Source organism: Priapulus caudatus, unplaced genomic scaffold, assembly GCF_000485595.1.
Source record: "Priapulus caudatus unplaced genomic scaffold, Priapulus_caudatus-5.0.1 Scaffold917, whole genome shotgun sequence".
Taxonomy (NCBI): domain Eukaryota; kingdom Metazoa; phylum Priapulida; class Priapulimorpha; order Priapulimorphida; family Priapulidae; genus Priapulus; species Priapulus caudatus.
In genome coordinates, this window is record NW_014577978.1 from 76,336 (window position 1) to 88,020 (window position 11,685).

The following is an 11,685-nucleotide window of genomic DNA, read 5'->3' on the forward strand; positions in this document are numbered from 1 at the left end:
TTTGGTGCGTATAAAAATATTTTTTACACGCAACTCATAGATTTCAGCATACGCTATGGTGTGACGGGGCCTTTAAGCAACGTCGATTGCGTACGCACACAAGATTTACGCAAAATATTTTGCGTACGCAGCTTGATGAATCATGAATCTACCCCGGGGACCCCACCAGTCAGTGCAAGCGCACACGGTATCAGAGTCTACAGTTTCCAGGGGGGGGGGGGGGGGGTCCGGACCCCCCATGCTCGCGCAGAAAACGCAGCTAAGGGGTGCTAATTTCAAAAAATTTCTTGGGGACATCCAGACCCCCCCTTCGCGTGCTCCTAACAACCCCGTTCGTAAATCCTGCGTACGCCACTGCCCTGTACCAACTGCAAAATTGGACCATAGCTCTAGTACTATAGCCCGCGTACAGTTGCTGCGCGGGCTATAGTACTAGAGCTAAGCCAGACTTGGCCATGCAGGCGTGCGCTAAATCGCTACCCCCCAGATATTGTGTAAAGTGTTGTGGTAATGGTCTCAGCCGTAGCAGCACCATCTACAACTCTAGTTTTACCTGTGTATACCCCCTTCGCTCCCGCTACAGGGGAGTGAAGCTTCTCCTGTAGTGAGAGGGAAGGGGCTACACGGGGAGAGCTAGTCCAGCTCCCACACTGCCTGCAGAGCCAGCATCGCTCTTAGCAACACCTTTGTTGACAGCAATGAGGTCGCCGTCAGTCAGAAACGTCAGGCTTCAGGGATCAAGTTGAAGGCAGAAAGCCACATGCTCATGGGATCGGTGTCAGCCACGCCATGCCGGCCACGATCAGACGTCAGTGGAGAGCGGGTTCTGTATGCTACAATGGTAGGCTGTGTCTGCCGCGCTACCTCTCACAGCGGTGTCGTTGTATGTGCCTGTTAAGCTACTTGCACTGCCCGGCAGGAGGTGAAGGCTAGCTTCTCCCAGAATGCCGTCGACTAGGAAGCCGGATTACTGGACCTGCCTATGCCCTCCACAGGATCCTTCCGCATGACACCATCCAGGCTGTTGGTGTTGTTCTGGGCAATGCTTGTAAATGCTGCTGTAGTCATGGTAGTGGTGCCTAATAACCTCATATAAGATGTTGGGAGAGGAGAGCAGACCGTAGCTGAAGGAATGTCTTTTTAAACTGAAGCTTGTTTTGTCTGTTGAAGCACATAAAATGCTACGCAAGTGTGGTATTTATAGGCCCTCCTTAATGACTGAATGCAAACCACACCCAAAATAAAAAGCAAACAGAGAACTTCAACTGTAGTAACTTCTACTTTCTTTATGAACCAAGTTTCCTTAGCTCGGTTTGGTTTCACAATTACACCTGAACAATGCCACTTATGTTTTCAAAATACACTCACTGGAACTCTATGAAAGCCAGGTATAAAAAATAGCATAAATTTATATGCGTCCACTTAACATTACGTGGTATAGCGTAGATATATATATAAGGGTAACACACTTACAGGTGAAATTACCAGGGCCTTCACCATAATGCAAATCTCATATTTACATTCATTTCTCCTAGGGATTTGACACTTAAGGTATATTGGTATCGCAAGTGAATGTGGTAGCAACTAATCTGACCAAGAGTAACGCCAATGCGATGGCAGACGCAGCTACGCTTCGCTCGCGCGCACAGACTGCTCCCTGGCTAGTTGTCGTGTCACCTCCGCCCATGTCTCTGCTCTAGGCAGCAGCACACGCTCGATGAAGCCTGACAGCTCCGCTTGCACTAGACTGATCAATGTCTCATCGTCCGGCGTCAGGACGTACTCATCACCTACCCGCGGCGTGAAATAATAACTTTCATGTGGTTTGGCATTAATAACTTCCCAGATAACATGCTTACGTTGGGCCAACGTTGGCATTTGGTTGGCACGGTCACGGTTGGCAATATATGACGTTAGGCCAACGTTTGGCCAACGTTGGCATGGTCATGGTTGGCATGTGGTTGACATGGTCACGTTTGGCAAGTGGTTGGCTGCATGACGTTGGGCCAACGTTGGCATATGGTTGGCATGATGCTACTTGAAAATGGTTGGCTGCATGACGTTGGGCCAACGTTGGCGTGCTGAGCAAAAATCCGTTGGCCCACACAGCAGTTGGGCCAACGTTGGCCCAACGTCAGCATGTTATCTGGGTTGTCATGTAGTTCTGATGAAGCTAGCACACACTCGACACATACAAACAAATACTAAACAGAATGTAGATGCTCGGGTGACACTGATGCCACCTCTAGTGAGCATTACTTTTTCTGATCTCGGTTAAGTTTACAGAAAGGTACAATCAAGTTTGAAATTAATAGTAAAATATGAAGGGGTCGTGCATTATTTCCGCATCACAAAACATTCAGCTGGTCTTTCTCCTGTGTGATATCTGCATTAAATAGATTTGAGCTGACTGAATGTTAACCTGTTTGCTCGTCTATATCTGGTTTTCCATCAGTCTCCTCAGTTGGTGAATGTTGGTCTGTATCACATTTTTCCTGCAACATCAACAGCTCAACTATAACAGGAATCACTATGACTAAAATGCAGTTTACTGAATGTTAGTGATGAAGACGTGTTTCATTGTTTGATTATCAGCTTGAGTGTTGACTTGTGTTTCTAATATTTTACTAATTTTGAAATAATTATTGAATCATGCAAGCATAATATGTCATCATTTACAATTAGGCCTTCTTAATATTATGATTAAACTTGGCTTGGAAGGAAAAGAACGTGTATGAGAACGTTTTCTACAAAATATAAGTAATGTGAAATTAAAGCAAAACGTTAAACAAACATATAACTTCAAACGTTTCATGGTAATACCTGGCAGTCCACCGCTGACGAGCTGTCACCCAAATCGTCGGCCGATTTGCCTCGTAGTGATAATGACTTTTGTGTGGCGTTATGAGAATCGTCCTCAGTGTCAGAAACCTAGATATGTGACTGTCTGTGATTATTGTCCCTGTTCTCACCATTTAATCGAAAATTATTTGAATAGGAAATAAGGAATTACGTTAATATAACATAGATTCACACGTAATTCACACATCTACATATATAGGTGGTTACAGTATACCCTACAACCCACAGTGCTAGAGGTCAGAAGAGCACTGGTTATTGTTTTAGGCAGTGTGAGCTATAAGCTATACAGTGCAGTAACTTTTTAATGAATAACACAGATACATGGCCATGCTGACAGTGGCACCCACTACTTCTCACACTAGAGGTATAAGTCTCAAACTAACCTCCTCGTTAATTCCTTCCACGATCGTTCCGCATTCGTTTGCAATGTTCCGCACTGTGTTGTCGGTAGATGTTGGATTAGGTAGATGCTGCTGTGATTCGCCGTTAGACGGGGACTCTGCCACATCTATGGTGCTGCCGCACTCCTCAGCGCAGAGAAGAATTGCCTCCACAAAGTCAAGGAACGTCATCTGTGTGCATGGTACGGTCAATCAAGACATCACTGATATCACCAGATATGCATGTTGACTGACAATCTCTGAACTTGCCTTGTATTGCTAAAATAGCATCTGCATAGTCAGGCATGGTAGTTTTATATTCTCCTTAGTTGTGACATATACTAGGGTTTTTGTTTTAGCATATGCAAGTGCAATACAGGAACAAACACAATCATGCATGCATCATACTTAGGATCTTTTATGTATTATTATATACCAATTGTTTTTATCCACTCCTGATACTCATTATGCATAGTAATGCTCATAGGGTCTATGTCCCCCAGGGTACTGCCGGAACGTACCCTGGGTACGGTCCAGTATACCGGAACGTACCCTGGTCATTATTTGGTATGGTTAGGGTTAGGGTTAGGGTTGGGGTTAGGGTTAGGGTTAGGGTTAGGGAGTAGGCGTAGGCGACTCCTTATAGACTCGTTAGTGGAGTAGGCGAGGTACGGTCCGGCATATTAGATAGTACCAGGGTACGTTCCGGTATACCGGACCGTACCCAGGGTACGTTCCGGCAGTACCCCGGGGGACATAGACCCTCTCAGCCATAGTAATGGTATATAGAATACGTATATGTTTGATCTCTCCTGTCAAAAGCGGGGTTGCCGTAAATTTGATGTAAACGCTCTTGACTAAAATGAAGGGATTACCTCTCGTTCTATGTTGTAAGATCCAGCAGTGCCAACAGCTGGATCTCCTACTGAAAGAATCTCTAGAACTCTATTGGCAGTCAGAAACTGATGCAGAATGCCTAGCTTCTACAAAAGAAAACAACACGCCCATCAATTAAAATCTTTAAAAAAACCACCTCCACAAGAAAGTAGTCTAGATACGGCTCATAAAAATATGTAGTTGGACACATTACATACGGGAATGAATATAGATATATATATCTGTTGTTCCTATAATTAATAAGAAGTCAATATAAATAAGAAGTTTTATAAGAAATAGGGCTAACGCTCCATTAGGAGTGTTTCCAACTTTGATATCATTAATGATTAATGATTAATGATCAGATTAATGATTGATAATCCTAACCCTAACCCTAACCTAACCTATAACATAACCCTAACCATTAATGACATTAAAGTTGGGAACACTCCTAATGGAGTATCACCCAGAAATGGGCCAAACCTGCAGCCATTGCATAAAACTTCTTGCTGTTGCCAGTGCATCCACATATCCACTTCTTCTCTGCATGTCAGAGCACAGTGCAGCGTAAACGTTGTAGAGCCTTGTTATGTATTTGGCAACAATTACCTGACACCCAGGATCTGTGTAAAACTGACCCTGAACACAGCATGCATATGGCAACAAGTGGTCTTGCAATAACTTCTCCATGCATTTGGAAAGCATTTCATCGGGAGAGCATTCGCTAGCTATACCTCTACAATGTAAAATAATAAGAATCAGAAATTGGATGACATGTTATGAAAATACATTTACTTACATTATGTATGAATATATTTGTGTGTTACGCAATGAATGCATAATGTTGATAATAATTCTATCGTGCATTCTCAGTTGAACTACTCCCCATTTAGACTGACAAGTCGAAATAGTTTGAATCACACAAAAATAAATAGAAAGAGCTTACTCGGCGAGTTCATCATGAAGTAAATGAAATGCTAGGATTACGAGAGACGTTAGTAATTGTCGGAATAGCACAGTTCCAGAAGGACGTTCCCTATCTCCACTGCCACCTGTTGGTGTACCTAGAGGAATTGTGCAAGAAATATAACCTGTATAGGCATGGAACCTTGTTTCATGTGATGTGATTCAAGAATATATATGTGTGTGTGCGTGTGTGTGTGTGTGTGTGTGTGTGTGTGTGTGTGTGTGTGTGTGTGTGTGTGTGTGTGTGCTGTATATGATGTTATTACCAGATGAAGTATGCCATAGCGTTCACAGGGTGGATACACAACACTAGTATTGAAATGGCAGGTAACATGTTATGTAAACTACGTACTAATCAACTTGTCTATCCTCGCGAGGCTTAAATGCTTGTGGTGCACTCTACAGTCTAACAGCAGTCTCCATAGCTGCATTTTTGTCATTATAGATGTTCTCGAATTGTCACTGGGTGGCGAACCAAGATCTGCATAAAAGTTGTATATGCTTCGCAGAGGCCCAATGTAGCGAGTCGTAGAAATTTGAACCTGCAAAATACGAACAGCAGAATTTACACCAAAAAGTAGGCATCGGCGGTTCAGTGGTAGACTGCCACGCGGGCGGCCCGGGTTCGATTCCTGGCCGATGCATATTTTGATGCATTATCAACTGAATATTTAGACAAAAATCAGTTTATATATCAATATTTCACTGAATGTAAGGAATTGCTAAAACAACAGCCAGCATCGGTGTTTCAGTGGTAGACTGCCACGGGGGCGGCCCGGGTCCGATTCCCGGCCGATGCATATTTTGATGCATTATCAACTGAATATTCCAACAAAAATTTGTTTATATATCGGTATTTAACAGAATATAAGGAATTGCTAAAACAACAGCCAGCATCGGTGGTTCAGTGGTAGAATGCTCGCCTGCCACGCGGGCGGCCCGGGTTCAGATTGACCCCGCCGAATGCAGATTTTGATGCATTATGCGAATTGAATATTCGAACACAAAATTTGTTTATATATCGGTATTATAAACAGAATATAAGGAATTGCTAAAACAAACACGCCAGCATTGGTGGGTTCAAGTGGTAAGAAAATCGTGACTCGCCTGCCACGCGAGAGAAGCGGCCCGGGTTCGATTTCCCAGACGACCGATGCATGTTATTGATGGCTTAATCAACTGATCGTCTCAGAAAAAATTGTTTTTATATATTTCTAAAATGGAATATAAGGAATTGCTCAAACAGCGCAACTGAGCACAGCAATCGGGTGGTTTCAGTGGTAGAATGCTCGCCTGCTCACGCGGCGACCCGGTTGTCGATTACCCGGGCCGATGCATGTTTTGATGCATTATCACAACATGAATATTTTCTACCAAACAGATTGTGTTATATAGCCGAAATTATTTCACGAAATATAAGGAATTACTAAAAAAACAGCCAGACATTGTCAGACAAGCCAAAGACAGGGTGTTCAGTAGTAGAATCGCTCGCCTGCCACGGGCGGGCGGCCACGGTCTCGGAGTTCCCGCCAGATGCAGATTTTGATTTCATTATCACTGAAATATTTCAACAACAAATCTGTTTCATATATCGCTATTTCAGCTAAATATAAGGAATTATTAAAACTACAGCCAGCACGTGGCTTCAGTAGTAAAATGCTCGCAAATACTTTGACCAGCGCGGCGCGACCCAGGGTTCGCATATTCCCCGCGCAGTGCATGTTTTGATTCATTTATCAACTGAATATTCAACTCAAAAAATTGGTTCATATATCGACTATTCTCACACTAATAAAATGAATTACTAAAACAAACAGCGCAGCATCGGTGTTCAGTGTAAGAATCCTCGACGCTGCCACGCGGGCGCGGACCGGGTTCGATTCCGGCGGTCGACTGACATGTTTTGATTCAATTACAAGCTGAATATTTCAACAAAAATTGGTTCAATAATATCGGCTATATTTCACTAAATATAAGGAATACTAAAACAACAAGCCAGCATCGCGCTATGGTTCAGTGGTAGGAATGCTCCGCCCTGCCACGCGGCGGCACCGGTTCGACTATCCCGGCCGATTGCAATGTTTTGGATCATTTTATCAACTGAATATTTCAACAAAAATTGGTTCATATATCGCTATTTCACTAAATATAAGGAATTACTAAAACAACAGCCAGCATCGGTGGTTCAGTGGTAGAATGCTCGCCTGCCACGCGGGCGGACCCGGGTTCGATTCCGGGCGGACCGATGCTGTTTTGATTCATTATCAACTAAATATTTCAACACAAAAATTGGTTCATATATCGATAATATCAACTAAATAAAAGGAATTACTAAACCAACAGCAGCATCGTGGTTCAAGTGGTAGAATGCTCGGCATGGCCACGCGTAGCGGCCCGTTCGAATTCGCGGCCAGATGCATTTTGTTTGATGCCACATTATCAACTGCAATAGTTCAAAATGAAAGCTGTCAATGACACTGTAGGCTCACACAAATAAGTTTTTATAATAATTCAGATTAGGCAGCTGCTAAAAGCGGAGCCTCGCCAAGTGTACGTGTAACATTGCAGAAGGATACGCATATCCACCGTAGCTGCGCTATGACACGTGACAATGGTGTTCCCTGCCAATAAGACAACTTTTGTCAAGGTTAATTGTTGGCATGGAAGTGTTTACTGTCGTATGAGTTTTTCTATGCGTAGCACACGGTTGCCATCTAGTATATTCCGCAATAATAATTTATAAACCAAAATGAATCACAATTTGTGACAGTACACTGAGCGTCTATATACCCGCTTTGTAAGCCGATGGCAGTTCGGAAACTAAATTAAAAGGTTCATGCTGGCATTTTCCGACATGTTTTCATGTCAACTTTACTCCCTAATATTTAGACGTTCTCACGATCGCGGGATGAGAGAGGAAATACCAATTTTGGCATTAAAGATATTGTCAATGAAAATCTTGTATAAACGACCAGACAGTGTGACAGCTACAGACTGTTTGTTATCTGCGTTTTGTTGCATATAATTGCAAAACCTATCTCAAATTCTCTTCATTTTTTTTTAAAATAATCAAAACGCTAGTCCCTTATTGCATTCACCACTAACAAAAAATGAGCAAAAATCCATTGAACCTCGAACTGATTAGTGCACAATTCGCCAATTTTTGAGCCAAAAATTGGCTGCCGCGCACCCCAGGGGAGCCCGACCCCACCCGCCCGCGCGGCGGACCGTGGCTCAGAAAGTACTCGCGACTAGGCGTGCTCCAAAATAGGACGTATCCATATGGGAGCATAGCAGTAACAACTATACCCAATTCAAACTATGTGGGTAAAACAGTTCCTGAGTTATCGTTGACAGCGAAGGCGAATGTTGACGGACGAGCGGACGGAACGGACGGACGGACGGCGTACTACGGACGACGACCATGGCAATAGCTGCAGCTTGACGATGTAAAGGTGAAGGCTAAAAATTGTTTATATATTCTAAAACGAGAATATAAGCGAAATTGCTAAAACAACAGTCAGCGCCAATACGTGTTCAGTCGGTAAAGAAGCTCGCGAACTGCCCGGCGGCGGCCCGGGTTCGATTCCGGCGCCGATGCATTTTTGATGCACATTATGAACTGAATATTAGACAAAAAACCAGTTATATATCAATATTTCACAGAAATATAAGGAATTACTAAAAACAACGGGGGGAGCCAGACACGAGTTGTTCAGTGGTAGAATGGGCATCGCCTGACAACGGCGGGCAGGCCCGCGAGTTCGATTCCCACCGATGCAGCAATTATGATTCATCTATCAACCTAAAATATTTCACAAAATTGTTCATAATATCGCTATTTCCCTAAATATAAGGATATTACTACAACAACCAGCCAGCATCGGTGGTTCAGTGGTAGAATGCGAGCCTGCCCACGGCGCAGGCGAGCCCGGGTTCGATTCCCGACGAGCATGTTTTGATGCATTATCAACTGAATATTCCAAACAAAAATTTTTTACTATATTCGGTGTTATAACTGAATGTTAAGAAGCTAAAACAACAGCAAGCATCGTGGTTCAGTGGTAGAATGCTCGCAACTGGCCACGCGGCGGCCAGGCGGGTTCGATTCGGCGCGGCCGATGCATGTTTTGATGGCATTATCAAATGAATATTTTGAGAAAAATGCTGTTATATACAATATTATCACCAAATAATAAAGAATTACTAAAATAACAGCCAGCCATCAGTCGGTTATCAGTGTAGAGCTCGCCTGGGCACGTGGAGAGCGGAGGGGCCGGCCGGTTCGATTCCCGCGATGCAGATTTATGATCAATAATCAACTGATATTCAACAAAATTTGTTCTTATTATTAACTGAATATAAGTAATTGATAAACAGTCAAACCAGCATCGGACACGGGGTTCAGTCGAGGTAGAATGCTCGCCTGTCCACGCGGGCGGCGGCAGGGTTCGATTCCGGCCGATGCCTGTCTTTGATGGCATTATGCACATGAATATTTCGACAAAAACACCAGTTATATATACCTCAAATATTTTCACGAAATTTATAAGGAATTACTAAACAACAAGCCAGCAATGCGCGTGGTTCAAGTGGTAGAAATGCTACGCCGCCGGAGGCCCGAGTTTGATTGCCAGCGCGATGCAGAATTTAGAATTCATTCCTAATCAACATAGAATACTGTATCACAAAAATTGTCTCAATATACGGACTATCTCTCCACTAACTAATAAGGAATTACCTAAAAAATAACAGCCAGCATCGGTGGTTCAGTGGGTAGAATGCCTCCACTGCACGCGAGAGGGCGGCCCGGGTTCCATATCCCGCGCGATGCATGTTTTGATGGCAGTTATGAACGAATAATTTAGACAAAACCAGTTTATATATCAATATTTCACCGAAATAATAAGGATTACTAAAAACAACCGAGCCAGCATCGGTGGTTCAGCTATGGTCAGAATGGCTCGCCTGCCACGACGGACCGGGGCGGCACAGTTTGAATTCCCAGCCGAATGACAAAATTTGATTCATTATCCAACTGCATATTTCACAAAAATTGTTCATATATCACGCTATTTCAGTAAATATAAGGACACTATATACTAAACAACAGACAACAGCATCGGTGGTTCAGTGGCTAGAATAGCTCGGCCTGCACGGCGCGACCCGGGTCTGACGATTACCGGCCGATGCATGTTTGAATGCATTATGCAACATGCATATTCCAACAAAAACATTTATTTATATATCAGTATTTAAACGAATGTAAAGGAATAGCTAAAACACAGACAGCATCGTGGTTCCAGTGTAGATGCTGCCTGCCACGGGCGGGCGCGAACACCCCGGTATCGATTCCGCCGATGCATGTTTTGAATGCATAAAATGAATATATTTGAGACAAAAATCTGTTTATATACAATATTTCACCAAAATATAGAAATTACTAAAATAACAGCCAGCATCAAGACATAGGTTCAAGTGGTAGACAATGCTCGCACTGGCAACAGCGGGCGGCCGCGGGTTCGATCAAGCCGAGATGGCAGAGATTTGATGAAAATATCAACTGAATATTCCAACAAAATGTTCTATATTGAAGCTGAATATCAGTAATTGCTAAACGATCAACCAGCATCGGTGGTTCAGATGGTAGATGATTCGGACCTGCCAACGCAGAGCGGCCCGTTCGATTCCGCGCCGATGCATGTTTTGATGGCATTGTTCAACTGAATATTTCAACCCATAAACTCTGGCTCATTATATACTCCTAAATTTACGAAAAATAAGGAATTACTAAAATAACAGAGCCAGCATCGGTAGGTTCCAGTGTAACGCAAATGCTCCGCCTGCCACGCGGGCGGTCCGGGTTCGATTCCCAGCCGATGCAGATTTTGATGCAATATCAACTGAATATTCCAACAAAAATGTGTTTATTTAACTGAATATAAGTAATTGCTAAAACAGCAACCAGCATCGGTGGTTCAGTGGTAGAATGCTCGCCTGCCACGCGGGCGGCCCGGGTTCGATTCCCGGCCGATGCATGTTTTGATGCATTATCAACTGAATATTTCAACAAAAATGTGTTTATATATCGGTATTTAAGTGAATGTAAGGAATTACTAAAACAGCAACAAGCATCGGTGGTTCAGTGGTAGAATGCTCGCCTGCCACGCGGGCGGCCCGGGTTCGATTCCCGGCCGATGCATGTTTTGATGCATTATCAACTGAATATTTTGAGAAAAATCTGTTTATATATCAATATTTCACCAAATATAAGGAATTACTAAAATAACAGCCAGCATCGGTGGTTCAGTGGTAGAATGCTCGCCTGCCACGCGGGCGGCCCGGGTTCGATTCCCGGCCGATGCATGTTTTGATGCATTATCAACTGAATAGTTCAGAAAAAATTCAGTTTATATATCAATATTTCACTGAATGTAAGGAATTACTAAAACAACAGTCAGCATCGGTGGTTCAGTGGTAGAATGCTCGCCTGCCACGCGGGCGGCCCAGGGTTCGATTCCCGGCAGATGCATAATTTGATGCAATATCAACTGAATATCTTACTATAATTTGGCGAATGTTGTATGTATGTATGTATGTA

The 11,685-nt window shown here is 43.4% G+C and overlaps 1 protein-coding gene and 4 non-coding genes across 6 annotated transcripts in view; 4 read left to right on the plus strand and 1 right to left on the minus strand.

Annotated features, from left to right (window-relative positions):
• Window positions 1–1,260: 1,260 nt before the first annotated feature.
• Window positions 1,261–11,685, minus strand: part of LOC106814385 (radial spoke head 10 homolog B-like) — an 18,433-nt gene continuing 8,008 nt past the window's right edge. The window contains exons 8-15 of one of the 2 annotated variants that reach the window (XM_014818693.1): window positions 5,437–5,626; window positions 5,065–5,182; window positions 4,728–4,854; window positions 4,118–4,225; window positions 3,246–3,434; window positions 2,824–2,931; window positions 2,423–2,495; window positions 1,261–1,790 (exon numbers count right to left, since the gene is read on the minus strand). In XM_014818693.1, the coding sequence (XP_014674179.1) occupies window positions 1,627–1,790; window positions 2,423–2,495; window positions 2,824–2,931; window positions 3,246–3,434; window positions 4,118–4,225; window positions 4,728–4,854; window positions 5,065–5,182; window positions 5,437–5,626 (1,077 nt within the window). In that variant the 3' untranslated portion in view covers window positions 1,261–1,626. Of the gene's footprint in view, window positions 1,791–2,422; window positions 2,496–2,823; window positions 2,932–3,245; window positions 3,435–4,117; window positions 4,226–4,601; window positions 4,855–5,064; window positions 5,183–5,436; window positions 5,627–11,685 lie in introns of both variants that reach the window. The other variant, XM_014818692.1, reaches the window with a different exon arrangement.
• On the plus strand, window positions 11,052–11,122 carry Trnag-gcc. Its single transcript has one exon. It is a non-coding gene; the product is annotated as a tRNA-Gly (tRNA).
• On the plus strand, window positions 11,216–11,286 carry Trnag-gcc. The gene has a single exon. It is a non-coding gene; the product is annotated as a tRNA-Gly (tRNA).
• Window positions 11,380–11,450, plus strand: Trnag-gcc. Its single transcript has one exon. It is a non-coding gene; the product is annotated as a tRNA-Gly (tRNA).
• Window positions 11,545–11,616, plus strand: Trnag-gcc. The gene has a single exon. It is a non-coding gene; the product is annotated as a tRNA-Gly (tRNA).